Genomic DNA, 27,364 nt, shown 5'->3' on the forward strand with positions numbered 1-27,364 from the left:
AAATGTAATCTTTTTAATGGCTGAGTAATACTCCATTGTGTATATGTACCACAGCTTTCTTATCCATTCGTCTGCTGATGGGCATCTAGGTTGCTCCCATGTCCTGGCTATTATAAACACTGCTGCGATGAACATTGGGGTACACGTGTCTCTTTCAGTTCTGGTTTCCTCGGTGTGTATGCCCAGCAGTGGGATTGCTGGGTCATTTGGCAGTTCTATTTCCAGTTTTTAAGGAATCTCCACACTGTTCTCCATAGTGGCTGTACTGGTTTGCATTCCCACCAACAGTGTAAGAGGGTTCCCTTGTCTCCGCACCCTCTCCAGCATTTATTGTTTGCAGACTTTTGGATCGCAGACATTCTGACTGGCGTATACACCCATCTTTTGAACTGTCAGTCTGTGCTCACAGCACAGAACCCACAGCGCTCCAAAAGGCACGGAGTGGAGCGTCTTTCTCCCGTGGGTGTCCCCGCGGCCCTGTCTCTCCCCAGAGGCAGCCCCGCCGTTGGCCTCTGTGAGTCTTTGCAGAGGGCGTGCGCACTCACACGCTCTTTTTATTCATCTGTTTGGCGCACTGGGGTTCATTGCTGCGCAGGCTTTCTCTGCTTGCACTGAGCGGGGGCTTCGCTCTAGCTGTGGTGCTCAAGAGTCTCACTGCGGGGGCTTCTCTGGTTGTGGAGTGTGAGCTGTAGAGGGCAGGCTTCCAGAGTCGCGGCACACCAGCGCAGCTGCCCTGCAGCGTGCGGAATCTTCTCACAGCAGGGATCCAACCCATGGCCCCTGCATTGGCGGTGAATTCTTAAGCACTGGACCACCATGCAAGCCCTGCATACATATGTTCTTGTTTGTTTATTTATTCATTGGCCATACCATGCCGCTTGTGGGGTTTCAGTTTACCAACTAGGGATTGAACCAGGGCCCTTGGCAGTGAAAGTGCAGAGTCCTAGCCACTGAGTCAGCTCAGTTACCCCATGGACTACAGCACGCCAGGCCTCTCTGTCCATCAGCAACTCCCGGAGTTTACTCAAACTCATGTCCATCGAGTCTATGATGCCATCCAACCATCTCATCCTCTGTCGTTCCCTTCTCCTCCTGCCTTCAATCCTTCCCAGCCTGTTTTTCCAGTGAGTCAGTTCTTCGCATCAGGTGGCCAAAGTATTGGAGCTTCAGCTTCAGCATCAGTCCTTCCAAGGAACATTCAGGACTCATTTCCTTCAGGATGGACTGGTTGGATCTCCTTGCAGTCCAGGGGACTCTCAAGAGTCTTCTCCAACACCACAGTTCAAAAGCATCAATTCTTCAGCTCTCATCCAACTCTCACATCCACACATGACTACTAGAGAAACCATAATTGGACTGGACAGACCTTTGTCAGCAAAGTAATGTCTCTGCTTTTCAATATACCACTGAACCACCAGAGAATTCCCCTGTTTGTATTTTTTATACAAATTTGGCCACTTTGGCCACCGGATGCAAAGAACCGACTCCTCGGAAAAAACCACGACACTGGAAAAGATTGAGGGCAGAAGGAGAAGGGGACAACAGAGGATAGATGGTTGGATGGCATCACCGACTCAATGGACATGAGTCTGAGTAAGCTGCGGGAGTTGCTGATGGACAGGGAAGCCTGGCGTGCTGCAGTCCATGGGGTCACAGAGAGTGGGACGCGACCGAGTGACTGAACAACAAATACAAATGGAGGCATTTAGATACATTTTCTACCCTTTGCCTTTTTCACTTAAAGTATCTTAGGTGTGTGTTCTTACATCAGTATATTCAAAGCTGCTTCATCCTTTCAAATTGTTGCCAAGATCCCTTTGTGAGGATGTGCCAGGAGTTCTCTGCTGCGGACACTGAAACCGTTTCTAGGCCTTTGTTCTAACAGACACGCTGCAAGGAGCAGCCTTGCATAGAGAGGATTTTTCCAGCCTGTGAGCCCATCTGTAGGATAAATCCACAGAAATGAAATTACACTTTGCATTTTGGAATCAAGTTTTCTCCATAAAATTTGCACCAGTTCAGCCACGCACAGCAACGTAGGCCTCATTTCCCCTCATGCTCTCCCATAGACTGTTCTAACAAGGGTGTTTATTTTCACCAGCCAGATAGGTGCAAAGGAATACTTTAAATGTGCATTTCTTTTTATAAGTGCTGTCAAGCATTTTTCTTATGTTGAAGAGTCATTTGAATTTTCCCTTCTGTGGAATCTCTGTTCCCATCCTTTGCCCAGTTTTTCCATCGGTGGTATTTTAATGATTCCTCGGAACTCTCCTGGTCTGCGGTATGAGCTGCAAATACTTTTAGTCACAATGATGCTTTGGAGCATGTGTTCTGTGCCCAATAAATGGAGCAAACCAAACTGCTGTCTTATTGGCTCGGGCGCCCTCCTCACTGAGGAGTCCCAAGGCCTTTCTGTGTATTCTCTCCTTCTCCCATGATGTCAGCGTCTGATAGTGCGGATCCGTCCTTCCTGAACTCGCCTTTTCCTCCTGCATCCCTTCATCTTGGGTCTCCTCCCACTTCTCTGGCTGGGACTTCTCTTATTCCTTCCGAAACGCCCATTACAAGCGCCCTGGGGAGAGGAGGTCTTGAACTCAGCATCAGTGCCTCCGAGGGCTGAGCCTCTGCAGGCTGCAAGGAGGTTTTCCAGCGCCTTCCACCTCTTGGAAGATGCAGCCAGTGGCATCTTGTCTGAATCCAAGGCAGGCTCAGGATGGTCCCCGGGCTCTTCTTTACCAGCCCCCCATGATGCTTTCAAACTGGTGTTGGAGAAGACTCTTGAGAGTCCCTTGGACAGCAAGAAGATCAAACCAGTCCATCATAAAGGAAATCGGTCCTGAATTTTCACTGGAAGAACTGATGCTGAAGCTGAAGCATCTAGTACTTTGGCCACCTGATGCGAAGAGCCAGCTGATTTGAAAAGCCCCTGATGCTGGGAAAGATTGAAGGCAGGAGGAGAAGGGGACGACAGAGGATGAGATGGTTGGATGGCATCACCGACTCGATGGACAAACTCGATGAGCAAACTCCAGCCACGGTGAAGAAAAGGGAAGCCTGGTGGGCTAGAGTCCATGGGGTTGCAAAGAGTTGGACACAACTGAGTGACTGAATATCAAGTTCAACAAGTCTGAAATTAGTCATATCAGCTCTCTCCCAACGGCCTCCTCTCCCCTGGGCTCCCACCACTCTCCCCGTCCTTCTAGGCCTGAAGCTTCAACCTCCCCAGCCCAGCAGCAGCAGAGACACGCAGTCATTCCCACCCCTCAGCCCTGCCCGGCCCCGCTGTCAGCACACCCATCTTCAGGTGCCCCCTCATCAGCGGCGCCTCGGGAGCCCACACTTCCTCCTGCCGCAGCCCTGCCCAGCCCCCTCCCTCTGCTCAGAAGACTCGGGCCCTCTCCTGCAGCACCCCCTTACTCCTCAGGCGGGGACTCTGCACACAGCTAGAACCCGACACCAATTCATGAAGCCTGGATTCACATGAGGTTACATGTAGCCCTGGTGGGCTTCCCAGAGGCATCTAGTGGTAAAGAACCCACCTGCCAATGCTAGAGACCTAAGAGGTGTGGATTGCATCCCTAAGTTGGGAAGACCCCCGGGAGGAGGAAATGGCCACCCACTTCAGTGTGCTTGCCTGGGGAATCCCATGGGCAGAGGAGCCTGGCAGGCTACAGTCCATGGGGCCGCAAAGAGCCGGACACTTCGGAAGGGACTTAGCATGCACACACGTAGAGTCCTAGTACTGGCAGAAGGCATTTCCAAAAGCAAAAAAATGTCTCCTGTTCTGCTGTTAAAATACATATTAATACTATATATCTCTCTATATAGTATAAAATGTATACTATATATATAGTATACTATGTGTGTGTGTATATATATAGATACTTGGCTATTTCTTTAGACATAACAGTGTTTTTGGTGTGTTTGTTGCCATTGTTGTTTTTATCTCTTTGTTTAACTTATTTAGTTAATCAACCAGAACCTATTACTCTTTCTCAGCTTGGCTTCCAGTTTCCCTGCTGAGCCTCCTGCTAAGGCTCCCAGAGAAACCTGGGACGAGAGCCCATCGCTAAGACCTGGGTCCGCGCTCCTGTCCCGGGTCCACCCAGCAGGACCCGCCGGGCGTCAACCCCGCAGACTTTGGCCGGCGTCCCCCATCCACCCCACGACCCCGCCGTCTGTGTCCTGTTCCGCCGGCGCCCCCAGCACACACACAAGTTCACTGCGGGAAACGGGCCTCCAGCCAGGCGCCCAGCAGAGCCTCAGACACCCTGAGTGCTCCCGGAGGACGGCGGAAAGAGTCCCGGGAATCGGGCATGTCGTGGGGTCGCGGGGCTCAGCACCCGTGGATTCCTCCCTCTCCCCCACCCTGCCACACTCAGACTCACGAGGGGCTTGGGGGAGGGCGTGCGCTGCGGAAAGCTGGGCGCGTCCACCGCTGCTCCGGGGCGGGCGAGGGGAGGCAGGGCAGAGGTGAGGCGCCAGGAGGGGTGGGGAGCTCTGGGCCGGCCCAGGCGGAGGGCACAGTGTGCGCGCGCGTGCCCCGCGCTGAAATGCCCGGCACGTCGGGGCCGCAGGCCAGAGCCCAGGGCGCCAGCCGAGCCTCCCGGTGTCCTGCTCCGGCGGCCGCGGTCATGACGGAGAACTCGGACAAAGTGCCCATCGCCCTGGTGGGGCCCGACGACGTCGAGTTTTGCAGCCCCCCGGTGAGTACCGCTCGGGGGCCCCCAGGCCTGCGGGGGCCCGGACTCCGCCGCCCCGGGTCTACGATTTGCACCGAGCTTGGGAGGTGGGAGCCAATTCGGGCGCCCAGATGTGGGCTTGGGGTGGCGCCCCACGCGGGTGCGGGTGCAGAGGCCGGGGCATCCCCAGATGCGCGCGAAGAGGACGGTGGGCAGGGAGCGAGGAGGGGGCGTCGAGGGGGGAAGACATGGCAGACCCGCGGGGCGGCGACCTTGAACCGCGAAGAGTCTGCTCAGCGCCCATCCAGGCCTGAGGACCAGGGACCCGCGGCGAGGGGAGCGCGGAGAAACGGGGCGCCCGGAGGAGCCCGGGGCGCTGTTCCCCATTCCCACCCGCGCCCCGACGCCGCGGTCGCTGCGCGCAGCCTTGACGCGTCCTCTCCCGGCCGCCCGCAGGCGTACGCCGCCGTGACCGTGAAGCCCTCCAGCCCCGCGCGGCTGCTCAAGGTCGGAGCCGTGGTCCTCATTTCGGGGGCGGTGCTGCTGCTCCTGGGGGCCATCGGGGCCTTCTACTTCTGGAAGGGGAGCGACAATCACGTAAGTCCGGAGGCGCACGGGGCGGCCGGGGCCCCTGGATCACTCGCGTGTCCCCCCGCGCGGGGGCCTCAGCAGATGCTGTCCCCTCGGGGGCCTCCCGGGCACCTCGGTCCCTTCTTCCATCCAACTCCACGACGTGGCTTCCCACTGACAGGCAACTTTGCAGAAAAGCCAGTCTGGGCTTCAAAAGCTGTGTAGCCGGGGGATACAGTGGAGGGTTTCAGGGAAGTCCTTCGCAGGGAAGGCGCATCGCAGCCTGGCGCCTCCACTAAGCAGCTGAGGGACCACCTAAGGCACGGCCCTTCTGGCCTCGCCTTACTCACCCTTAGGAAGAAATGAAACTATGGCCTCTGCCAGCTGAGAAAAGCTGTGAATTGAAGAATCTGGGACAAAGGTAGCGGAGGAACATTCAGACCTAATAAGGGGATGAACCTGACCTCCCACTAGCGTCCTCTTTTTCTCTCTCGCTCCCTCCTTTTCTCTCCTCTCTCTCTCTTTTCTCTCTCCTCTCACTCCTCATGCTTTAATTTGCCCTACTCTCTCGCTGTAAGGGGAAAAAAATCTAACTTCCTTAAAGATAGCCAATATCTTTAAAAATCATTTCTGGCCTGGTCACACGTGACTTAATGGTCAATGTTTTACTAACTCCCGCCCTACTTTCTATGAACGCCACTCTTTATGTTAAAGCTCGCTTGGCTCTCAAGGAATATAAAAAGTGCTTCTGACCCGAATGGGCAAGATTCCAGGGTGTTCATTAAATACTCGGAATTTTGTTCACTTATCTAAAGGAGGAGGAGCATTTTATCTTGATGACCATTGCCAGGCCTGGTGTAAGCTGATTTCAACTAATGGAAAAGAATTCCCTCTCCAGGGTGCACACAAAGGGCTGTTTCTTAATCACTCCCCTCAGAGAAGCCGTGACTGCTGTTTTCCCCTTTCTCTCCCACCATGAAATTCAAAGCATGAGCGAATTCCAGTACTTAGAGAAAATGGTGCTGAAAGCAATTCAACCATTTTACACACCACATCTTCTGCAGCCACTGCGTAATTTGTATTTTTAACTCAAATGCCTAATGTAGATAAGCATGCCATTTAGCAGAGTCTGTTTTAGAGACTATATCAAATTTACAAGCATCGATTTGTACGATCAGAATTGCACAGTGTTTTATGTGTATTTGAAAAGTGCCTTAATGTATTTGTGTATTTTAAATATAGAAGCCGGGCCAGATGCTCATATTTGAAAGCAGCATATCTGAACATTTCTGTATCTCCATCTCCATTAATAGCAGGGTTTAGACTGTCACCCCTTGGGAAATGTAAATGCTATCTTTTAGATGACAAAACTTCCATGGTATGAGTCCTTTGGGGACAAAAATAGCTTTGCTTTTTTTTTTTTTTTTTGGTAAAGATTTGGGTCATGATATATATTTAAATGGGTACCGTTTGGCATTTAATTATTCAAGGCAAACAGGGTTAACTGACAAGCTTCTAGAAAGAGAGATTGAAAGATCATCCAAAATGAGTAGGGCCTCCTTTTATCATAACTTTTACTTCACTGCAAGATGGTGGGTTGTCTGGTTCGAGAGAGTGGTATTAAATTCTAAAAATACAGAGGAAGAGTGAATCACGTTTTATTGCCAACAATACAAGTTACTGCTGTCTCTTCTGCAGGTAGGAGAATGAAGAAAATGGTGGTAGGGTTTTTGTGTGTGTGTGTTGTGTTTTTTTTCAACTCCCAAAATATTCCATGCTGATCCATATTACTTAAGTCTGAAAAACAAATCACAAAATACTAAGTGGAGTAAATTTGGTACCATCTACGCATAGCACATGCACAGGTCTGCTGAATTCAAATCTAAATGGCCCGAACGAAACATAATCAGAGAAGGTCAGTCTCTGTCCAACAGACAGAGATATCCACAGCCAGTGCAGCACCCACTCTTTGGAGATTACCCATGCCTCTGTCCCTCTGTATTGGTTTATAGAGGAGAAGCAGCAGTAATTCACCTCCTGTGCCTTTCATGTGGATAAATCCCCTTAGGACAGGTTTACTGGAAATCAGCTAGAGGACTCTGAAGCACTGAAGTGTTAATAATGAGGGGACAAGTGACTGGGCTCAAATATTGAGGTCATGTTTCATCCACATTATTGTCAATGGAACAAGGCATTGAAATATGGGAAATTCCCACCAATATGAGATAACTGACAACCCAAGCGCCTGGGATGAGGGGATGAGATCATTGCTTGGGGCCTTTATTCTCAGCCTGATTTTTTGAGACGTTGGTCCCAAACATGATGTAATTATCTTATGAACCCAGGCTGTATTAGAAGCTCATTAGCAAATCTCCTTGGCTGTAAAAGGCACCATATTGAGCAGAATTTTGGCACATAATAAACTTTCTTTGTGCTTGAATAGAAATAGCCTTAGGTGCTAACAGCTCCATCAGTTTAGAGCAGATATTGTGATTACTGCTTCACCAACCCAGCCTTCTCCTGAGCTTGGGGCTCAGTACTCTTTACCAGTCTCCAACCCCAGGCACTTCAGGAAGACACAAACCCCCTCTGCTGCTCTGGGGCAAGCAGGGGCTGCAGCTCCATTAAAAGGATGCAATACCCAGGCCTGGTTAGGTAGGGTGTTTTGTTGAGGGGGAAGGTGGAGAAGGGTGATGATGGAAGAAAGTCAAGTTAGACGCACAAGCCACTGTTCCAGTGTTACGATCTTGTCTCCTTAAGATTTTCTAAGAATTTGGAAATAGTTCATTTCTTAAATCCAGGATCACTTTAGTAGTAAAAAGTTTATGTGCAAGGCTTTAAAAAAAAAAAAAAAAAAAAGAGCCTCTTAGCTCCTGAGTAAAGGACGGACACTTGTGGCAGCAGAAACTCACACACGCGTTGTCCGCCACGCACGCCTTAACAGCCAAAATTAACTCAGATGAACAGTGGCTGCTCAGAGAGCGCAGGGGCCAAACAGAGCCCGCTTTCTGAGCCTCACCTGCAGGGAGCCCTGGCTCAGCCAAAGAAAACAGGTTTCCCCAAACAGGCTGATGGTGAGCACCACCACGGTGAAAAGTGAAAAGAGATTGGTGGGCTCCGCTCCCACGCCCCTAAACCAGAACCCCTGGAAGTGGCTGTCATGATCAGCTGAGCTGGGGAGACAGTGTCCTGCAGGAAGCGAAGTTCATCAGAAGGAGGGGAGGACCTGTGCTCAGAGGTGGTGAATGCCGGGATTTTCTACCCGGGTAGAAAAATGCCTACAAGGGTACCAGCTACCGTTTCTACATCTCTGCTGATAAAACAACGCTTTGTGGGTCTTGCAATAATGAGTTTTCTATAAGTAATGATCCAATAACGACAGATACTTTCCCCAGGGTTTGTCCATGGGGGCAGTCAGCTATTTCTCATAACTGACTTGAATTGAATTTTTCAAGTCCGAAAAATCTGACTTGAGTTGAATTTGAGCTCTTTGCAGTTCTGACCTAGGGACCTGACACTAAGTAGCTAATGGCCCTCATCAGTTCCCACTCCTTCTACTTTGAAGAGTGTATATCTTATACAACACATAAGAGATACATTATGTACCATATATGGGCCTCCTTGGAGGCTCAGATGGTAAAGAATCTGCCTGCAATGCAGGACACCTGGGTTCAGTCCCTAGGTGGGGAAGATCCTCTTGAGAAGGACATGGCAACCCACTCCAGTACTCTTGCCTGGAGAATCCCATGGACAGAGGAGCCTGGCAGGCTACAGTTCATGCGGTTGAGAGAGTCAGACACAACTTAGCCACTAAACCAGATATCATACATAAGACATAGTGTGTTAGTCACTGAGTCATGTCCAGCTCTTTATGGCCCCATAGACTGTAGCCCGCCAGGCTCCTCTGTCCATGGGATTCTCCAGGCAAGAGTACCGGAGTGGGTTGCCATGTCCTTCTCCAGAAGACATAAATATATACATATATATGCTTCTAAGTCAGAAAATGGAAGAAAAGAGAAGAGCAGCTCACCTCCTACCCCACAGCACAGAGAAGGTTCTTGCAGAGCAGCAGTACGCTGGTCAGGAGCAGCGTGTAAATCACTTTTTAAACCAGGGTCCTAACCAGATGTCTAAACTAAGAGAGCCCCGTTGAGGACCTCCCTGGCGGTCCAGTGGCTAAGACACCATGGTCCCAAAACAGGAGGCCCAAGTTTGATCCTGGTCAGGGAACTAGATCCCACACGCCTCAACGAACATTGAGGATCCTGAGTGTCACAACTTATTTGGCACAACCAAAGAAATAAATAAATATTTTTTTAAGAGAGAGTAAGAGAGCCCTTTGGATCCTGTAATTCAGTGGTCCACTGTAAAAAGGGTTTTTCGAATGGCAGGATTTTAAACAAGATGTTACTCAGAAAGGCAACATGTGAAACAGATCAGAAGCAAAGCTGCTCTGGTCAAATTGCAGATGAACCACTGGTGGGAGGGACTCGGATAAAGGAACCTCACAGTCTGTGAACCTGCTCTGGGCTACCTCTGTGACACCCTGGAGCTCTGATGACATAAATGAAAACCCCCTTTGAAGTTCCCACTTCATCATTCGACATTCAAGGCAACTCCCAAGAGGCGGAGCTAAATGGTGTAGCCAGCTGTTTTTCTGATTCCTGGCCCAGTGCTCCTGCACAATGCCAAAACTCTCCCCCTCCCCCCACACATCTCGTAACAACGCCTTATGACATGTTATGTCTGTCCCACAGCATCATTAATAGGGGTCCCTCTTATTTTGAGCGAAGGCAGACATACACGTTGACCTTGCTCTCTGTAATGTGGCTGTATCTCAGGCATACCCTAGTCCTGGCCACAGTCCTTACTGTATACCACCCTCCATGCCAAGTCTTGACTGAAGGATTTTTTAAAAATACCTTCACATTGAGGTGCCACTGCAGATTTGTTTGGTTAACAGCCCAGGGAACCCTCTGCCTCTTCAACGTCCATTTATCCATCAACAGATCTCAACTCTGGCTGCAGAGTAGAATCGACCTTTAGAGAAAGAAAGATCTGTGCTCAAGCCACATCCCCGCAGGTTGTGATTTGATCCATCCTGTGGAGGCAACCCTGGTGTGATAGCTGAAGATTCTCCTTAGATGTGTCTATGTGCCGCCAGGATTGCAAACCACTGAGCTCTTCAGATTAGTATCAGAGACGATCAAAGCCTTTACGTTCAAGATATTGTTTAAGAAATCATTGTATTAAGTGATTGGTGGATGAATGAAGTCCTCCCAGATAAATGTCTTACTATTAAGGATGATTCAGTGTATCTCTGAGACACAGGAATGCTAATTTATATAAAGATAAGCCCTGAATTGCTCTAAGAGGAAAACATCACTAATTCTGGTGTTCACTTCCAGATTTACAATGTCCATTATACCATGAGTATCAATGGGAAATTACAAGATGGGTCAATGGAAATAGATGCTGGGAACAACCTGGAGACCTTTAAAATGGGAAGTGGAGCTGAAGAAGCGGTTGAAGTTAATGATTTCCAGAATGTAAGTATATTTCATGCATTTAGGAAGTTTAACTAGGCAAGCCTGGGAGATGCCTATTCAGGGAGAAGGCAAGCCCCTCACATACACCAAATGGGAACTGCTTTTTATGGCAGTAATGGTGCCGCTAACCTCCTTGAACCATGTTGCCTGTTCTCTCTGAGAAAGGATCACTGTCTGTCCTTGACATTTTCAAAATGAAAAAACAATACCTTAGCACTGAAAAAAACAAGTTCTTGGAGCTATCAAAAGTCTTGGCAGAAAGACTTGCAAGAGCTATTTTTCTCTAAGCAGCCTTCTTAACACAGTGAATAAAATGCCCAAGGTCTCCCAGAATGTGGCAAGATCTAAAACTGGCAGTTATCGAGAGGAGGGAAACTTTAATGACCTAATAATCTAATCAACAGCAGGTGGGATCTATTTACACACGTCTCAGTGCTCCAGATTTCCCGTTTAATCCAGAAAATGAGCATGGAGAAATTCGCCTAGTGTATCATCTGCTGTCTGAACAGAGCCCATTACAGATGAAACATTCACGTCTCCTTTGCAAAGGACACACATGTTTGTTTTCAAAAATTCAATTTACAGACAGTTGGAGACATCAAGCCATGCATGGATGCTTCAGTGGACATCTGTGAACGCAAGTGTCACTCCAGGCCTCCTCTCTGGCTGGCCACCATAAATATCTCATCCTCTTTCTTGTTCTAGGAAGAGAAAGAGGCATCACTGTTTGTGCTCTCCTGTTAAATCTATAGATGGAGTAGGTGAGACTTCCTCATGAAAAAAGGCTCTTAAAAATAATGTCTCTTCTGATAGTTTATTGGCCTACAAACATCTCACCGACTTGTCTTCCTCTGATTGATGAGAAAAACTAGAGATGCTTTTCATTTGAATGAAAGAACTCCCCTTGTTGATACCCAAACACACTTCACAAGCCCTTTTGAATATCAAACAGAAGCTAACCTTAGAGCTCGGCTGATATTAGACATTATTTGGTGATGACAAGGGCTGGCTATGTTTGGCGTGGGCTCTGCCCTGGGGACAGGCTCTGCAGTCCTGTGTGTGCCCAGCTCCATTTCGTTTGGTCATAGCTTTGCAAATGGTTCTGGTCGAGTCCCAGAGATAATTTCTCTAGACCTATTAAAGGCTTTTACTGCAAGACCCAGGACAAGGTAAAAGGCGTTTTTTTCTTTGCACTGCTCAATATAAAATCATAAAATGTGACTCCCACACATACATCTTTCATTCAATCCAGAACAAAATTGAATACGCAGGATATGCTGCAATATCAAGATACGCGAAGGTAGCTATGCAGATAAATAAGAAAAGATCCATCTCGCTCAACATGTGTATATATCAGGAATGTCCTTTTAAAATATTTAATCCCAAACGTATATTTCTGTTTTATAAACCTTTGGTTCTAATAATGGTATTGATTGTGTTTTGTTCTTAGAGGCCAATGGGGCCACAAATATTTTATAAACTGATCAATTCTCTTTGATAGCTTCCACATTTCTCTAAGTCAGAACTGGTGAGCAGAACATTTTTTTGATGGATAGAACCTGTTATGGGTTTAAATAAGCCTGGACTTCTGAAAACACATGAATCAGCCACTGTGGTACTTTCTCCTGTATTACAAACCGTCAGTCAAATTCAGGAAGCGTGTGCGGGAGCTGACTATCTATGCGCAAGGGATGGTGTGAAGCACAGAGTATGCAGAGACGACTGACACTTGTCCCCTCTCCCAAGGACATTAGGAGGTGGGCATCCACAGAGAAGTGGCTTCGGGTCAGGCTGGGAAGCAGCTATGAACAGAGCTGGGGGGGCCTCGTGGAGGAGACCATCGCTGCCCGTGAGGGGGTGGAGCAGGTTTTGCAGAGGTGGCAATGAAGCCAAATCCAGCCTCTGAGCTCTTAACACTGAATTAATATTCAGAGACAGAGTTCTGAGTGAAGTAGCAAAGGGAAGCTGCTCGCTTTGCCAGGCAAAGGGGACCACAGTGGACTAATGCCCTCAAAACTGTGTGTCCCAACCCTGAGGGGCTAGTGAGAGGTTTCAGGGTAACGGTTCAAAGAGGGTGTGATTGGCTATGGGCATTCTTTTGATTGGTTGGTGGTAGGGTAAGTGGGAGTCAGCATCATCAACCTTCTGGTTCCAACTGATGGGGTCTCTGTACTTGTGGGCAGCCCACCAGGAAGGGGTTTCAGTATATGCAAAACAACTCACAGATATTGTTATGTGTATCCCTTGAGGGGGAGCTGGACCCTGCCCCAAGGCTGCACCACTGTTTCTCTGGACTGTCCCTCCCTGGCGTCTGCATCCTCTCCCTTCCCTAATTAAAAGCTGTTTGAACCCGCCCACTGGAACTCAGGGAAGGTCCTGGAGGTTGAATGAAGCCTATTTCCTGTAGTCAGAGAAATGGGGGACACGGAAAGCTTTTGTGTGCAGGAGTCCTGCATGGTCCTGCTCGCTATCGACAACAGTTGAACCGGGTCTGGAAGAATGGTTAGGATTTCAACCACAGAGAGGCAGAGGCAGGGCCTTCCGGGCCCAGGGAAGGATACACCATACCTGTGCTCAGGTCTGCTCCCAGGGTTTAAGCAGGGAGCTTAGAAAGTGAGGAGGGGGAGATGGAGATGCAGGCGGGCCCAGAGCAGGAAAGTTTCTGAACTGTAGGTGAGCAGCCTCCCCTGCTAACCCCACCAAGACTGTATGGAGCCGATGGTGGGAAAGAGCCCCCGAAAAGGGAATTTGCACTGAATGAAGGGCTCCAGGCTCTACACCATTGGAGAAAACAGTTGTTCGGGTCCCTTGTTGCAGAAGGTAAGGCAGGCTCCATTCAAGGGAGGCTACCACTGTGGGGTTTTGTAGTCAAGGAGAAAGAGCGGGCTCAGCTCGGAATACAGTAAGGAAAACGGGTGTAATAGCCACAGAGCAGGGTGGGGTGCTGGTGGATGGGAGATTACTGAGAGGTACAGTCATCCTTCGCTAAACTGACCTAGCGGGATTTTTGCTGCAGTCAGGTCAGGGGGATCAGATGTCCAGTTTGATCAGACTAAGGCTGACTCAGCAGCATTCTTGCTAAAATTGGAATAAACCGGCCAAGACAGAGCCCAGGGTTGGGGCCTAGAGGACTCAGAGGTGCCTGACTGGAGTTAGATCAAGAGAATCTCTGTCAAAACCCTGAGGAAGATAAAAGCTAGTTCTGTTCATGATGTATGAAAGTTGTACCCTCAAAAGTATCAATGCTGTTGGTTTAAGTCAACCCTCTCAGCCCTAATGACCCACAGATATAACAGAAATCCTGGTTAGAAATTAAGATAGTTCTCCAAGAAAACACCAGAGCAGGAGAAAATAGAGACAAAGAAAATGGCTTCCAATTTTGGAAGATACATTTTCATAAATATTAAATAAATACATCTAAAACTAAAAAAGAATAAGATAGAATGGTGGATATAAACAGATTTTCACTATACAATTCTTTTGACCTTGTGTATATTTGAAATATTTTAATTTAAGAAGCTGGAGGGAGGGACTTCGTTGGTGATCTAGTGACTGGGACCCCATGCTCCCAAGGCGAGGGGTCTGGGTTTGATCGCCAGTTGGGGAACTCACATGCCTCAACTAACACCTGTTGCAGCCAAATAAATTAATTAGGTAAAAAAGAAAAGAAAAGAAAAGAAAAGAAAACGGAAGGGGGAAAAATGGACAGCACAGCTTATCTGATAGGTAAGTAGGTTATTGGTTTCAAGAATCCATTTGGCACCCAAGTATAACACAAAGAAAAAATAAAGTGAAAGTAATTTATAATACAGTTAGAACTTGAACCTGATGTACCTTGAAAACATCATAGTCACATGCTTGGGTCACTGTCTGTGTCACAGCCTAAAATGCAGACTGACCTAAGTGTGTGCTGAGAAATTAAATATCAGGGACTTTTCTCTAAATCGCTTCCCTAGTGGCTCAGTGGTAAAGAATCTCCCTGCCAATGCAGGAGACGCAGGTTCCATCCCTAGGTCGGAAAGACCCCTGGATAAGGAAATGGGAATCCGCTCCAGTATTCCTACCTGGGAAATCCCATGGACAAAGGAGCCCGGCAGACTATACAGTCTGTGGGATCACAAGAGTCAGATACGACTTAGTGACTAAACAACAAAATCTTCTCAAATAGTAAACAAAAGTAACATTTTCTCTCCATTTTCATAATAATTCCATTCCTAGGAAATCCTTTGTACGTTAAGACTGCCAAAAATCATGTTACATTTACATATAAAACAGTGTTAGGTTCCAGGCTCAGGTGCTTACAATCCAGGTTTTCAGCCAAGATTCTGGGCAGTTGGTCCTGCAGAATTCCCCCAGGCTGGTCAGGACCCGGCACCCCTGGGCCATGCCCAACAAAGGGCCAGAGAGCTCCTAGTTTCGTAACAATAAAAAATTCCCTCAAAAGTTTCCAAATCACCCCCCTGGGGGAAGATCCCCTTGCCCTCCTTGGGAATTTCTAGTTTAAGCCACAGAAATAAATGAGACCCCTAGAAAGAAAAAACTGTGTGGCTAAAATGAGATTAGCTGACTTTGGATAAAAGGATGTTAGATCACTGGGATCCTCACTCACTACCTTTGTTAGCAAACATCTTCATTATCACCAGCTTCGAAGGTCTTGTTTGTTTGCAAAACCAGGAGATTTGCCTGCCTTTCTTATGCCGTTCCCTTCCCTCTGTTTAATCTTTTAGCGTTTCTGGCTGCTTGATATGGATTTGTAGCTAGATAGGGTGGTTAATAGGTGTGAATTCCTTCCCACGGGACCTATCCCCATGGGGTTACAGTTTTCTTTGCAGCCTGTAGACTGACTGTCAGAACTAACTCAATACTAGACACATTCAGTGCTGGGAATCCTTCCATAGTCAGTTCTCCCCCTGGGGATATGGTCATGGCTAGACGGTTTCCTCCCCAGCATCTCATCTCAGAAGCTACAAAGGTTTGAAGTCAAGAGAAGATATAACGTGGGCGGTGGGGGGTGGGGGGCTGGCCAAAATCTTGGCTTTCTCCTCTCACCAAAGCCAAATAAAAAATATGGAGATGGAGTTTGGAGGAAATAGAAAGGTGACTGTAATTCCCAGCTGGTGGAGAGGGGAACACAGTAGGTTCACGCCTCAAGAACTGTGCCCACTCTCCCCCCAAGAGGAGTCTGTGGGCTTAAATAAGATAAGGACTCCCATTTAGGAGCCGGTGACGAGGAGCAAAGGTGTTAACATCTTGATTCCTTTCTCTTTCATTGTTTCAAAGGCAGTCAGTCATAGGCTGGCATCGTCAACCCAGCATTTGAGTCTGATAGTTAGGTGGCTCTGTGGCCGCCTTTCTGATACGTAAAAAGCTGAAACTAAAACTCCAATACTTTGGCCACCTGATGCGAAGAACTGACTCATTGAAAAAGCCCCTGATGCTGGTAAAGACTGAAGGCAACGAGGGAGACGAGACGGTAGGCAATGAGAGACTGAAGGCAAGAGACTGTAGGGGACGAGAGAGAATGAGATGGTTGGATGGCATGACCGACTCAACAGACATGAATCTGAGCAAACTCCAGGAGATAGTAGAGGACAGAGGAGCCTGGAGTGCTCCAGTCCATGGGATTGCAAAGAGCTGGACGTGGACAAGACTGAGCTACTGAGCACCAAGCAACAAGAAGGGGAAGCCCGTTGTAAGGGTAAACACCAGATACAGGGTGTATTTAGCACAGAGTCAAAGGAAGATGGTGTGGAGTGCAGTTCTTGCAGAGTTAGGGGGCAGAAAGGCGAACTTTGTTGCAGACATGCAGCGTTCAGTTCAGTTCAGTGCAGTCGCTCACTCGTGTCCGACTCTTTGCGACCCCATGAATCGCAGCACACCAGGCCTCACCGTCCATCATCAACTCCCAGAGTTCACTCAAACTCATGTCCATCGAGTCGGTGATGCCATCCAGCCATCTCATCCTCTGTCTCCCCTTCTCCTCCTGCCCCCAATCCCTCCCAGCATCAGGGGCTTTTCCAATGAGCCAACTCTTCACATCCGGTGGCCAAAGTGTTGAGTTTCAGCCTCAGCAACAGTCCTTCCAATGAACACCCAGGACTGATCTTCAGAATGGACTGGTTGGATCTCCTTGCAGTCCAAGGGACTCTCAAGAGTCTTCTCCAACACCACAGTTCAAAAGCATCAATTCTTCAGCCCTCAGCTTTCTTCACGGTCCAACTCACGCAGAGTTAGGAGCAGTTGAAGTAAAAAACTAGGAATGTTCAGGCCTGCTCATTGTTTTCTTTATCTTCTTTGTTCTCAGGAAAGGGAAAGAAAAAAACCCATTCCTCTTTTTTTTTTTTCTTTTCACTGCAACAGAGGCAGTAATCCCCCTCCCCAAACTTTCATTTTTCAAACCATGTGCCATAGATTTACATGTAGAATAAGCACAACTGACCTTGGGGAGACAGCATGGTGGAGAGCAGTGGTTCCCCAAGTGTGTTCCTTAGGCCACCAGCAGCAGTCGCACCTGAGAGCTGCTTAGAAATGCACGGTTTAGCGCTCACTCCAGACCCCCAGATTCAGAAACTCTGGTTGGGGGACCAACACAGTATTTTGTTTCATGAGCCCTCCAGATGATTCGGCTGCAAGGAAAAGTTTGTGAGTCACTAGTACAGAGGGAACTTGGGTCCAGACGCTGTGCCTTAGTACCCCGAGGCTGCTACACAAATTACCGTGGGCTAGGTGACTCCTACACGACAGAAGTGTGTGTCTCATAGTTTGGAGGCTGAAAAGTCCAAGTGCCAGCAGGTTGCCTGTCTAGGGATGGTCTTGCTTTCTAGCTCATGGAAGCCTGTCTTCTCACTGTCCTACTCACGAGGCAGAAGGGGAAGGAGCTCTCTGGGGAAAGGACGCTAATCCTATTCACGAGGGCTCCACCCTCATGACCTCGTGTGTTCTAAGTTGCTTTGGTCGTGTCCAACTCTTTGCAACCCTGTGGACTGTAGCCTGCCAGGTTCCTCTATCCATGGGATTTTCCAGCAATAATACTGGAGTGGGTTGCCATTTCCTTCTCCAGGGGTCTTCCCGATCCAGGAACCAAACCTGAGTCTCTTATGTCTCCTGCCTTGGCAGGTGGGTTCTTTATCACTAGTACCACCTGGGAAGCCTCATGATCTCAGCCTTCCCAAAGACCCACTTCCAGGTACCACTATGGGGTGTTAGGTTTCAACATACGAATGTAGGTGGGGGTGGGAGAGACGCAAACATTCGGTGCAGAGCAGGCTATTTCAGTTACTTTAAATCTTTGTGGATTCGATCCAGGGGTCAGGAAGACCCCTGGAGAAGGAAATGGCAACCCACTCCAGTGTTCTTGAAAATCCCATGGACAGAGGGGCCTGGCAGGCTACAGTCCAGGAGGTCCCAAAGAGTCAGACACGACTAAGAGACCAAGTGCACACACACACACACACACACACCCAGAACAAGTCTCTTTCTCCCCAAACTGGGGGTCCTCAACCCCAGCTGACATCATGAATACACGGGGAGCTTTTAAGCATGCCAATGTCTGGGCACAGCCGCAAGCCCGTTAAATGGGAATCTTTTAGGAGAGGCCCAGGCATCTGCGTTTTTAAAATCTCTCCATGTGATTTTGGTGCAGCATCGAGAGCCTCTGCAGTAAGCCCAGAGCTCTTCCTCTGTCGAGGTTTGGGGATGGGGGCTCATGCCTCCTCCTCCCTCTGGGTGAGAGGTGACGCTGGGAGGAATGAGATGCGTTACACACGCGTGTGGTCGGTCAGGCTGCAAGAGAACTGACGAGGAGCTTCAAGAGGAAGGAGCCATTCCTTCTCCCGTCTGTCGCCCACCCACGTCTGCAGGACGCCTGGCTCTGAGATTCCATTCGGTGTAACTTTCCATGAAGACCCTCCAGCGTGACTGACGTGTGACTTCATTCTTCCTTTAGGAGGGCTGAACGCTGGGACTTCTCTGCTGGTCCTGCGGTTAAGACTCTGAGCTTCCACCACACAGGGAACAGGTTCAACCTCTGATCAGGGAACTAAGATCCCACGTGCCACATGGCAAGGCCAAAAGAAAAAAATATTGAAAAAAAAAAAAAGGAGGGCTGAATCCTGCCCCTCGATTTCTAAAGGCTTTTCTTCCTCCCACTCCCTGGTATTGATATATTAGAACAAGCTCTGTGTCTTCCTGACATTCGTCTCAACCCAATAGAAGACTGACCAGCTGAGAATTTCAGATTCGTGTTGGTGCCTACATTGTTATGGCATATAATTTGTAGATCTTAATACTGGTTCTGGCCACTCACTAGTCATGAAATTAACCAGAAATGAAAGTAAACACTCTTGGGTCAGAACATAACGTTATGCCTGACGCACTCTGTGGGCAGAATCGGTGCTGAGCTGTCAGCTAAGACCGGAGCCTTGCGGCTGAGATTTCCCTGGAGGCCAGTCCCTAGGCAGACGGGGAGACATTGTTTATATCTCACGGGACAAAAACAAAACATCCAAGTCCTTGGATAAGCTCTGGGAGCAAACTTCAGCTCCCAGTGTGATAGAAAGCTACTGTTTCCTCTGGGCTCAACAATGTTAAGAAGAATCTGAATTCACAGAATTCGTTAATTGGACCAGCATCTTCTGAGAACTTCTGTGGGAGCATCAAACGAAAACAAAAAAGAGATTCAGGTTGATCTCAGGCTTAGAGTTGAGTACGGAGGTGACATTCACAAGACACAAGGGCACTGAGAACTGAGTGCCAAAAGAGGGGTGGAGATGGGAGGGCTTTCGGAAAGTCAGAGGAAAGGGAGCCCCCTTAGCCCGGGCTGGACAGAGAAACCTGCAGGGAGAAGATGGCATTTCATCTGAGCTTGCGGGATGAGTGAACAATGAACGCACTGCCTCTCAGCGCAGAGTCAGACCTTGACAGAAGCCTCCCCGTTGGACTGTCTAAAGGACCATTCCTAGGACGTTCCTGGCAGTCTGGTGGTTAAGGCTCCATGCTTCCACTGCAGGGGGCGCATAGGTTCGATCCCTGGTTGGGGAACTAAGATCCTACATGCCTCACAGCATGGCCAAAAATAAAAAATAAAGCACCATCTCCTGTCACTCCTATTTCCACACTCTGCTTTATTTTCTTCCATAGCACTTAATGCCACCTGACTTTATCTCTATTTTTTATTTTTGGTAAATAACACTGAAAGGTAAGCTCTATGAGGGCAGAGATGCCATCTGTTCTGTTCATCCCTGTACCTGGCACCTGGAATAGTACGTAGCTCACAGTAGACGCTCAATACACTGCATAAATGAACGGATGAATAGAGGATGGATAAACTTTTGTTTCCTAGGGCATCACAGGAATCCGTTTTGCCGGAGGGGAAAAGTGCTACATCAAAGCGCAGGTGAAGGCTCGCATCCCGGAGGTGGACACCATGACCAAGCAGAGCATCTCCTCTGAACTGGTGGGTACCAGCCGGCTCCACACAGCAGGCATGTTGGGCACACACAGAAGGCACACCCCTCCTGTCTCTAGTTGCTGGACAGGTCTGTGACCAGAGCATAAGCTCTCTTTCCTCCCTGACAAAGAACTTAAATTACTTTGGTCCTACTCGTTGGTTCCAAGTGATCATTCTTACATGATGTTGTGTAACTGAAGGTTCTGGAAAACCAGATTATAAAGTACATAAAGGGTAACGGGTCATGACATGGCCCTTATTTGCTGATGCTAGGATTTCCCTGGTGGCTCAGACGGTAAAGCATCTGCCTACAATGCGGGAGACCCAGGTTCAATCCCTGGGTTGGGAAGATCCCCTGGAGAAGGAAATTGCAACCCACTCCAGTACTCTTGCCCGGAAAATCCCGTGGATGGAGGAGCCTGCTAGGCTACAGTCCATGGGGTGGCAAAGAGTCGGACACGACTGAGCGACTTCACTTCAGGGACTTCCCAGGTGGCACCTGCTAAGGAAGGAGATGTAGGAGACTAGGGTTCAATCCCTGGGTGGAGAAGATCCCCTGAAGAAGGAAACGGCAACCCACTCCAGTATTCTTGCCTGGAGAATCCTATGGACAGAGGAGCCTGGTGGCCACATAGGGTTGCAATCCATAGGGTGGCAAAGGGTCCGACACAACTGAAGTGACTTAGCGCTCACGCAGGGGACTGATCAGTGGTTAGCACAACTTAAAGGACTTTAGGTGTTGGGATCATTAAGGGGCTCAGGAGCCTGAAGCCTCACTCCGGCCTCAGTGCAACTTAGCCAGGGGAGAAGTCTTCCTGAAAATTCCCCATAGCTGATCACTCAGCCTCTGCTGGAAGCATAGACCAGGCTCTCCTTTCCTGTGTGTCAGGCAGCATCTTGGGAGGAAGTTCTAATCGCTTTGCCAACACTGAGCTGAATGGCTCCCCCTACAATTTCTTCCCACCAGTTCAAGTTCAGCCCAATGAGGCTATTCAACATATATAGAATTCCTTTCCTATGTATCAGGCTTGTGAGGTTCTTTAAACATATTTCATCCATTTATTATTAATAGCTTGCCTTTGAGCTTGGTTTTATGAACGCTTGCATTAAGAATTGCACACAGCATTCTAAAGACATATTTAGCAGTAATACCTTACACTGATTCGGTGCTTTAGGGCTTACGAAGTAGCCGCATTCATTGTCATCTTCCATTTGAGTTGTGGCAGGGCAGGGCCTAAGAAAAATGGACTTTGGAAATCCAATGTGGGTTCAAGTCCCAGCCCCGACACTTGCTGTGACTGTGGCATCAAGTTTTTAAGCCTCAGTCTTGTCGTCTGCAAACTAGGGTGTGCACTCTGTCCCCATGGCCCTGCACTTGCTAGATAATGAGTAAACGGATGCTGCTTTGAGTCTTAATTTTATTATGATCACCTCTGATCCTTCCAGGATCCCCAAGAGGGAGGTGAGCCAGGCATCAGCTCCCGAAAGGCAGGTGAAGAAAACTAAGAGTAAGCAGAGGTGCCTGGAAACTGCTCAATTGTTTGCTCTCCTAGGAGTAGGCCCAAGTGTCTCAACACACTGTGAGTTTTTCAAGTTGGCCAGCATGTCCTCAGTATTTCCTCTGCTCCCGACTTCTGCAGCCATTCGCCCCTCCCATCACTCTCCTCTGATCACGAGCTCGTTTGTGGCCCCTGAACTGCACCCTTCGGGACACAAGTCTGGACCCATGCATACAGAGTCTAGAAATGAGACCGAGACTGCCTATTCTGACCTTGCACATCTCTTATCGCATTACGTTTTCAATGGTCTTATCACTCAGCTTCTGTTATGAAACCTTTAATGAACTGTAATCCTCAACATTTCCCTCATGAGTAGACATAAAGAGCCAATTTCCCAACCAGATCTTAACTGACCAAGATCTTATCGTAAGTTTGCAGCAGAACAGGGACTTCCCTGGTAGTCCATTAGTTAAGACTCCACATTTCCAGGGCAGGGGCGTGGGTTCAGTTCCTGGTCAGGGGAATCAAGATCCCGCATGTCCTGAGGTATAGCATAAAAAAACTTTGCAGTACATTTTCGGATTTTTTTAAAAAAAAAACAAGGCCTTGTTTTGGTTTTTTATTTTTCTGATTTTTAAAAACAACACTTTGTTATTATAGAAATTCAGGAATACATCAAAGGAGAGAGTAGAAAGTCACCCAGAGATACAAAATCCATGGATAACTAATATTAGTGTTTTGGTAAACTTTCATGTACAATGTGTGTGATATGCTTTTTATAATTGAAGTTATACTGCTGCACATCCTTATTAGTTTCACTTAACTTTCAGTTCAGTTCAGTCGCTCAGTCGTGTCCGACTCTTCGCAACCCCATGAATCACAGCACGCCAGGCCTCCCTGTCCCCAACCAACTCCCAGAGTTTACCCAAACTCATGTCCATAGAGTCGGTGATGCCATCCAGCCATCTCATCCTCTGTCGTCCCCTTCTCCTCCTGCCCTCAATCCCTCCCAGCATCAGAGTCTTTTCCAGAGAGTCAACTCTTCGCGTGAGGTGGCCAAAGTACTGGAATTTCAGCTTCAGCATCAGTCCTTCCAAAGAAATCCCAGGGCTGATCCAACCAGGATGGGCTGGTTGGATCTCCTTGCAGTCCAAGGGACTCTCAAGAGTCTTCTCCAACACCACAGTTAACTTTAGGTCTTCCAAAATGTAGGTGATAATGGATTATTGTATGTTATCATATGATTATAATTTCTAATCGATATTAAAGCTTGCCTGGTGTTCCAGTAGCTAAGACTCCAAACTACCAATACAGGGGCTATGGTTCGATCCCTGGGCAGGAAACTAGATCCCACATACCACAACTAAGACCCAGTGCAACCAAATAAATAAATATTTTTTAAGCATTTATATGAATGAAAATTTAAAATTATAATCATATGACTATAATTTTAAAAGGCTTTTGCTCTTGAATATCGGTATCTTCAAGTTTCCATTCTCTCAAAAATAATAATTAAAAAAAATTTTTTTTGACTGCAGATATAATTTGCCTTGGTGAATGGCTTTGCACTTAAATCTTTGTCTCTGATTCTTTACTGAGGTCACAGAGGTGAATTCTGTTCCCCGTGTTTTAGTTGTTTCTATGGGGCATGGTGGACAAAACCAAATTCAGACAACATGTTTGCATGAATTAGGAATGTGTTGGCTGCCAGTAGCTTCCCTAGATGTTGCAGTGGTAAAGAACCTGCCTGCAGTGCAGGAGATGTGGGTTGGATCCCTGAGTCAGGAGGATCCCTGGAGAAGGGCGTGGCAACCCACTCCAGTATTCCTGCCTGGAAAAGACAGAGAAGCTTGGGGGTCTGCAGTCCATGGGGCGGCAAAGAGCTGGACACAACTGAGCTTGAACACACACACACAGCTGAGCATGACACTTAGAGATTGTTTTTTTTTTCTCCTTGGAAGTAGGTGACCCCAGGCATTGTCTCCATGGCCAGCATCTCTTATTTTTGCAGCCTTTTACTTCCAGCTCTAAACATCAACCACGCAGTCAAGTAAGGAAGGCAGGAAGATGCTGAACAGCGCCAACCATGCTTTCTCTGGACTCAGGAAAAGCAGACAGCTTCACATTCCCTCCACACACTTTAGCATGGATTGCATTGTCTAGAACTGGTCACACGGGCACCCTTAGCTGCCAGGGAGTCTACGAAAGCAGGTGTCTCTCCTGGGGCCTCAAACAAAAGCAGGATTGTGTTGCAAGAGAAGGGAAGGAGGAAGGAGATGGGGTAGCAGCTGGAAGTATGTGCACGGACTTTTCTTTAAGGCTCCTAGCTTGTAGGTTTCACGCATATGCATTCTCCCTATCACCCCACTCTGTCCCCATGCACTTCAGATTATGATGGGGTAGATTTATGCACCACTAGCTCTCATGCATTTTTCATCAGTTTTGTATAACTTTTAAAAGCTACTCTACCCAAAGAGCATTCATTTCCTGGATGGAGCCATTTAATTTCAGGTGAATAACTGGATTACCTGCGTGTTCGCTGCCTCCAATAGCTTTAAGTTGTTTTAATGCTGCCAGAAGCCTGAGGGAGAAAGCATAAATGAAGTGTTGCTTTTAGCTAAAAAATCAGGAGAAAACATTTTAATTTCTCCAACCTATTGCAAACTAATAAATACATGAAAGGCGCAACCTGGCAAAATAAATTTGTCTCCCGGGCTATCAAACCATTCTCAGCATCTCGCTGCAGAAGAAAATCCAGGGTTTAGCTTTGAAATCTCAGTGGTGCGCTTGATGCGAAGAACATCTGAGATACGTTTTGTTATAGCTGGGAAATGCAGAAATGGTTTATGTTAAATACTACTTTGAACTGAAGACATTAAAGAACCAATCACTGGCTCTTTCTATTGTGGTTTGGAAGCAGCAGAACAAGGCCCCAGAGGACGTTGACTTCACACGAAGGACGCCTCTCTCCTCTATTGGATTCTAGAGTCCGTTCAATCGCTTTTCCTCCAAAGCATCTTTGATCAGAAATATCAGATTAACTGAAATCTCAAAGTTGACATCAAGTAATTTTCACTTCTACTTAAGACACTCAGATTCACACCTTCGAATTATCCAAAGGCAGGATGGCATGAGGGCTGTGGAATGTTGTGAAGAGAGCTACAAAGAGATGAGGACTTCAGAGTCTGTGTGTGTGCATGCCTTTGGAATCTCGTGAAGTTTTCTTCTAAATTTGATTGAAGTATAGTTGATTGACAAAGTTGCGCTAATTTCTGCTGTACGCAAAGCGGCTCAGTTATACATATATCGGTTCTCTTTCCTACTCTTTTCCACTGTGGATTATCACCGGATAGAGAATATAACTCCCTGTGCTCTACAGTAGGACCTTCTTGTTTATCCATCCTGTATATACTAGTTTGCATCTGCTAATCCTGAACTCATTTTTATAGGGCAAAATAACCTTTTACCAACACACGAATCTTCATACACAGCGTGTTCCTCTGCCCTCTCTGATCCACGCATTTCCTTTTCATTTACAGGAAGGCAAGATCATGCCAGTTAAATACGAAGAAAATTCTCTCATCTGGGTGGCTGGAGACCAGCCCGTGAAGGACAACAGCTTCTTGAGTTCCAAAGTCTTAGAACTCTGCGGCGACCTTCCTATTTTCTGGCTTAAACCAACCTACCCAAAAGGTAATGTTTTAAATTCTCTGGAAGCTGCTTGGACCGCTTCCAGCCGGCATGGGTTTCCTGTGAGCCTCTGCACAGGTTTGAGCACGTGACAAGGAGCTAAGCCAGGCGCACCACTCAGGGTCTCAGTAATCAGCACAAGACACCAAAAAAAGGGAGGGAAGGGCGGCTGTGACTGTCACAGGGCAGGGCCGGAGCAGCGGGCAACGGGATGCAGGTGGGCCCGGGACCCCTGGGCCTTACCTGTGGGCTTTATTTATGACACTCCCGCTACTTCTGCTCTGCCTGCCTCTCCGTTATTGCACTTTGCAATTTTACATTTTTTTATCCCTAACGCAGAGAATCAGGGGACTAAGAATCTAGCCTACTGCTACATCTTTTTTTTTTGGTAAAAGATTTATTTAATTATTTTTTGATTGTGGTGAGTCGTCATTGCTAAACGCGGGCTTTCTTCATGGCGGTGCATGGGCTTCTCACTGTAGTGGCCTCTCTTGTTGAGGAGCACAGACTCTAGGCACACAGGCTTCCCGAGTGGCAGCATGCAGGTTTAGTTGCCCCGTGGCCTGTGGGATCCTCCCGGACCAGGGATCGAACCCATGTCCCCAGCCTTGGCAGGCAGATTCTTAACCACTGCACCACCAGGGAAGCCCCTGCCAAATCTTAATTATGCTCAAACCTTGCATGGTGGGATAACCACAAGCAGCTGTGGACACAGGCTGAGATTCCTCAAGGCTTGTACAACCACTTCCAAGTCCAAGAAAAATAAATGAAGGGCTCCTGGTTTCAGAGCAGGTCGGAGTACACCTGGGGCTGTTTCCAGAGCAGGTGAGCCCTGCAGCCAGGCTCCTCCCCGGGGTTCCGTCTGTTCCCAGCGCTTGCCGTTGTTTAGTCTCTCAATTGTGACGGACTCTCTGTGACCGCAGGGACTGCAGCCCACCAGGCTCCTCTGTCCATAGCATTCTCCAGGCAAGAAGCCTGGAGCGGGTTGCCCTGTCCTCCAGGGGATCTTCCCAACCCAGGGATCAAGCCCAGGTCTCCTGCATTGCAGGCGGATTCTTTACCACTGAGACACCAGGAATATCTACTGTCTTGATTTCTACCGCAGTCACCCCACTGACCTCCCAAAGGCCAACGTTGCACCTCCGGTTTATTGGTGGGGAAAAGGCCTTCTTCTTAGCACAGCTTAGATGGGCTACGTTCTCAGAAAGTTACGTTGAACACAGAGAACAGCATGGAAATACAGAGAATTTGGGGATTAGAACCACCAGACTTAGGAGAGGGGGACAGGCAGTGACTGTTTCATGCGTTCAGCCTTCAGTTTTGCAAGACGAAAAAAGTTTGGGACATAGATGGTGATGATGGTTGCGGAGCAGTGTGAATGTACTTAATGCCTGACTGTATCCTTTAAAATGGTTAGGATGGTGAGTTTTGTATATATTTTACCACAATTGACAAACACACACCAGACTTAGAAAGTCCTGGCTTCTCATTCTGCCATGGCTAACTCATTCCTCCAGTTCACAAGTCGTATTCAGTTCCAAAGCCTGGATAAAGTGGTTACATTTTAGCCCAGGCAAAGCAAATAGGATGCAGTTTGTAAGCCACTGGCAGCAGCTGTCTGGAAGAGCAGGTTCAGAATTCTAAGGCCACGGACAGGCTCAGTGAGAGAGAACCCTCTGCACAGTGTCTGCTGCACCCTAGGGGACTGGGAAGGAGGGCTGCCAAACGGACCATTGCTTTTGCTGTCCTGGGTCTAACCCCGGACAGAATCCCAAGGACAGAGGAGCCTGGTGGGCTACAGTCCATAGGCTCGCACAGAGTCAGACATGACGAAAGCAACTTAGCACAGCACATCCTGGGTGTTGCTCCAGTGAGTGTTCACACCTCTGGCCACTTACAACTTCTGGCTTTTTATTCCCCACCTGT

At 48.1% G+C, this 27,364-nt stretch overlaps 1 protein-coding gene across 2 annotated transcripts in view; it reads left to right on the top strand.

The window, feature by feature from the left end:
• The first annotated feature begins 4,545 nt into the window (after window positions 1-4,545).
• The window catches only part of CNMD (chondromodulin), a 32,108-nt gene continuing 9,289 nt past the window's right edge, over window positions 4,546-27,364 (top strand). For both annotated transcript variants that reach the window (XM_004012041.6, XM_012184325.5), the window contains exons 1-5: window positions 4,546-4,706; window positions 5,139-5,279; window positions 10,661-10,801; window positions 20,142-20,255; window positions 25,288-25,441. In XM_004012041.6, the coding sequence (XP_004012090.4) occupies window positions 4,554-4,706; window positions 5,139-5,279; window positions 10,661-10,801; window positions 20,142-20,255; window positions 25,288-25,441 (703 nt within the window). In that variant the 5' untranslated portion in view covers window positions 4,546-4,553. The remainder of the gene's footprint in view (window positions 4,707-5,138; window positions 5,280-10,660; window positions 10,802-20,141; window positions 20,256-25,287; window positions 25,442-27,364) is intronic.

This window comes from Ovis aries, chromosome 10, assembly GCF_016772045.2.
Source record: "Ovis aries strain OAR_USU_Benz2616 breed Rambouillet chromosome 10, ARS-UI_Ramb_v3.0, whole genome shotgun sequence".
In the NCBI taxonomy this organism is placed as follows: Eukaryota; Metazoa; Chordata; class Mammalia; order Artiodactyla; family Bovidae; genus Ovis; species Ovis aries.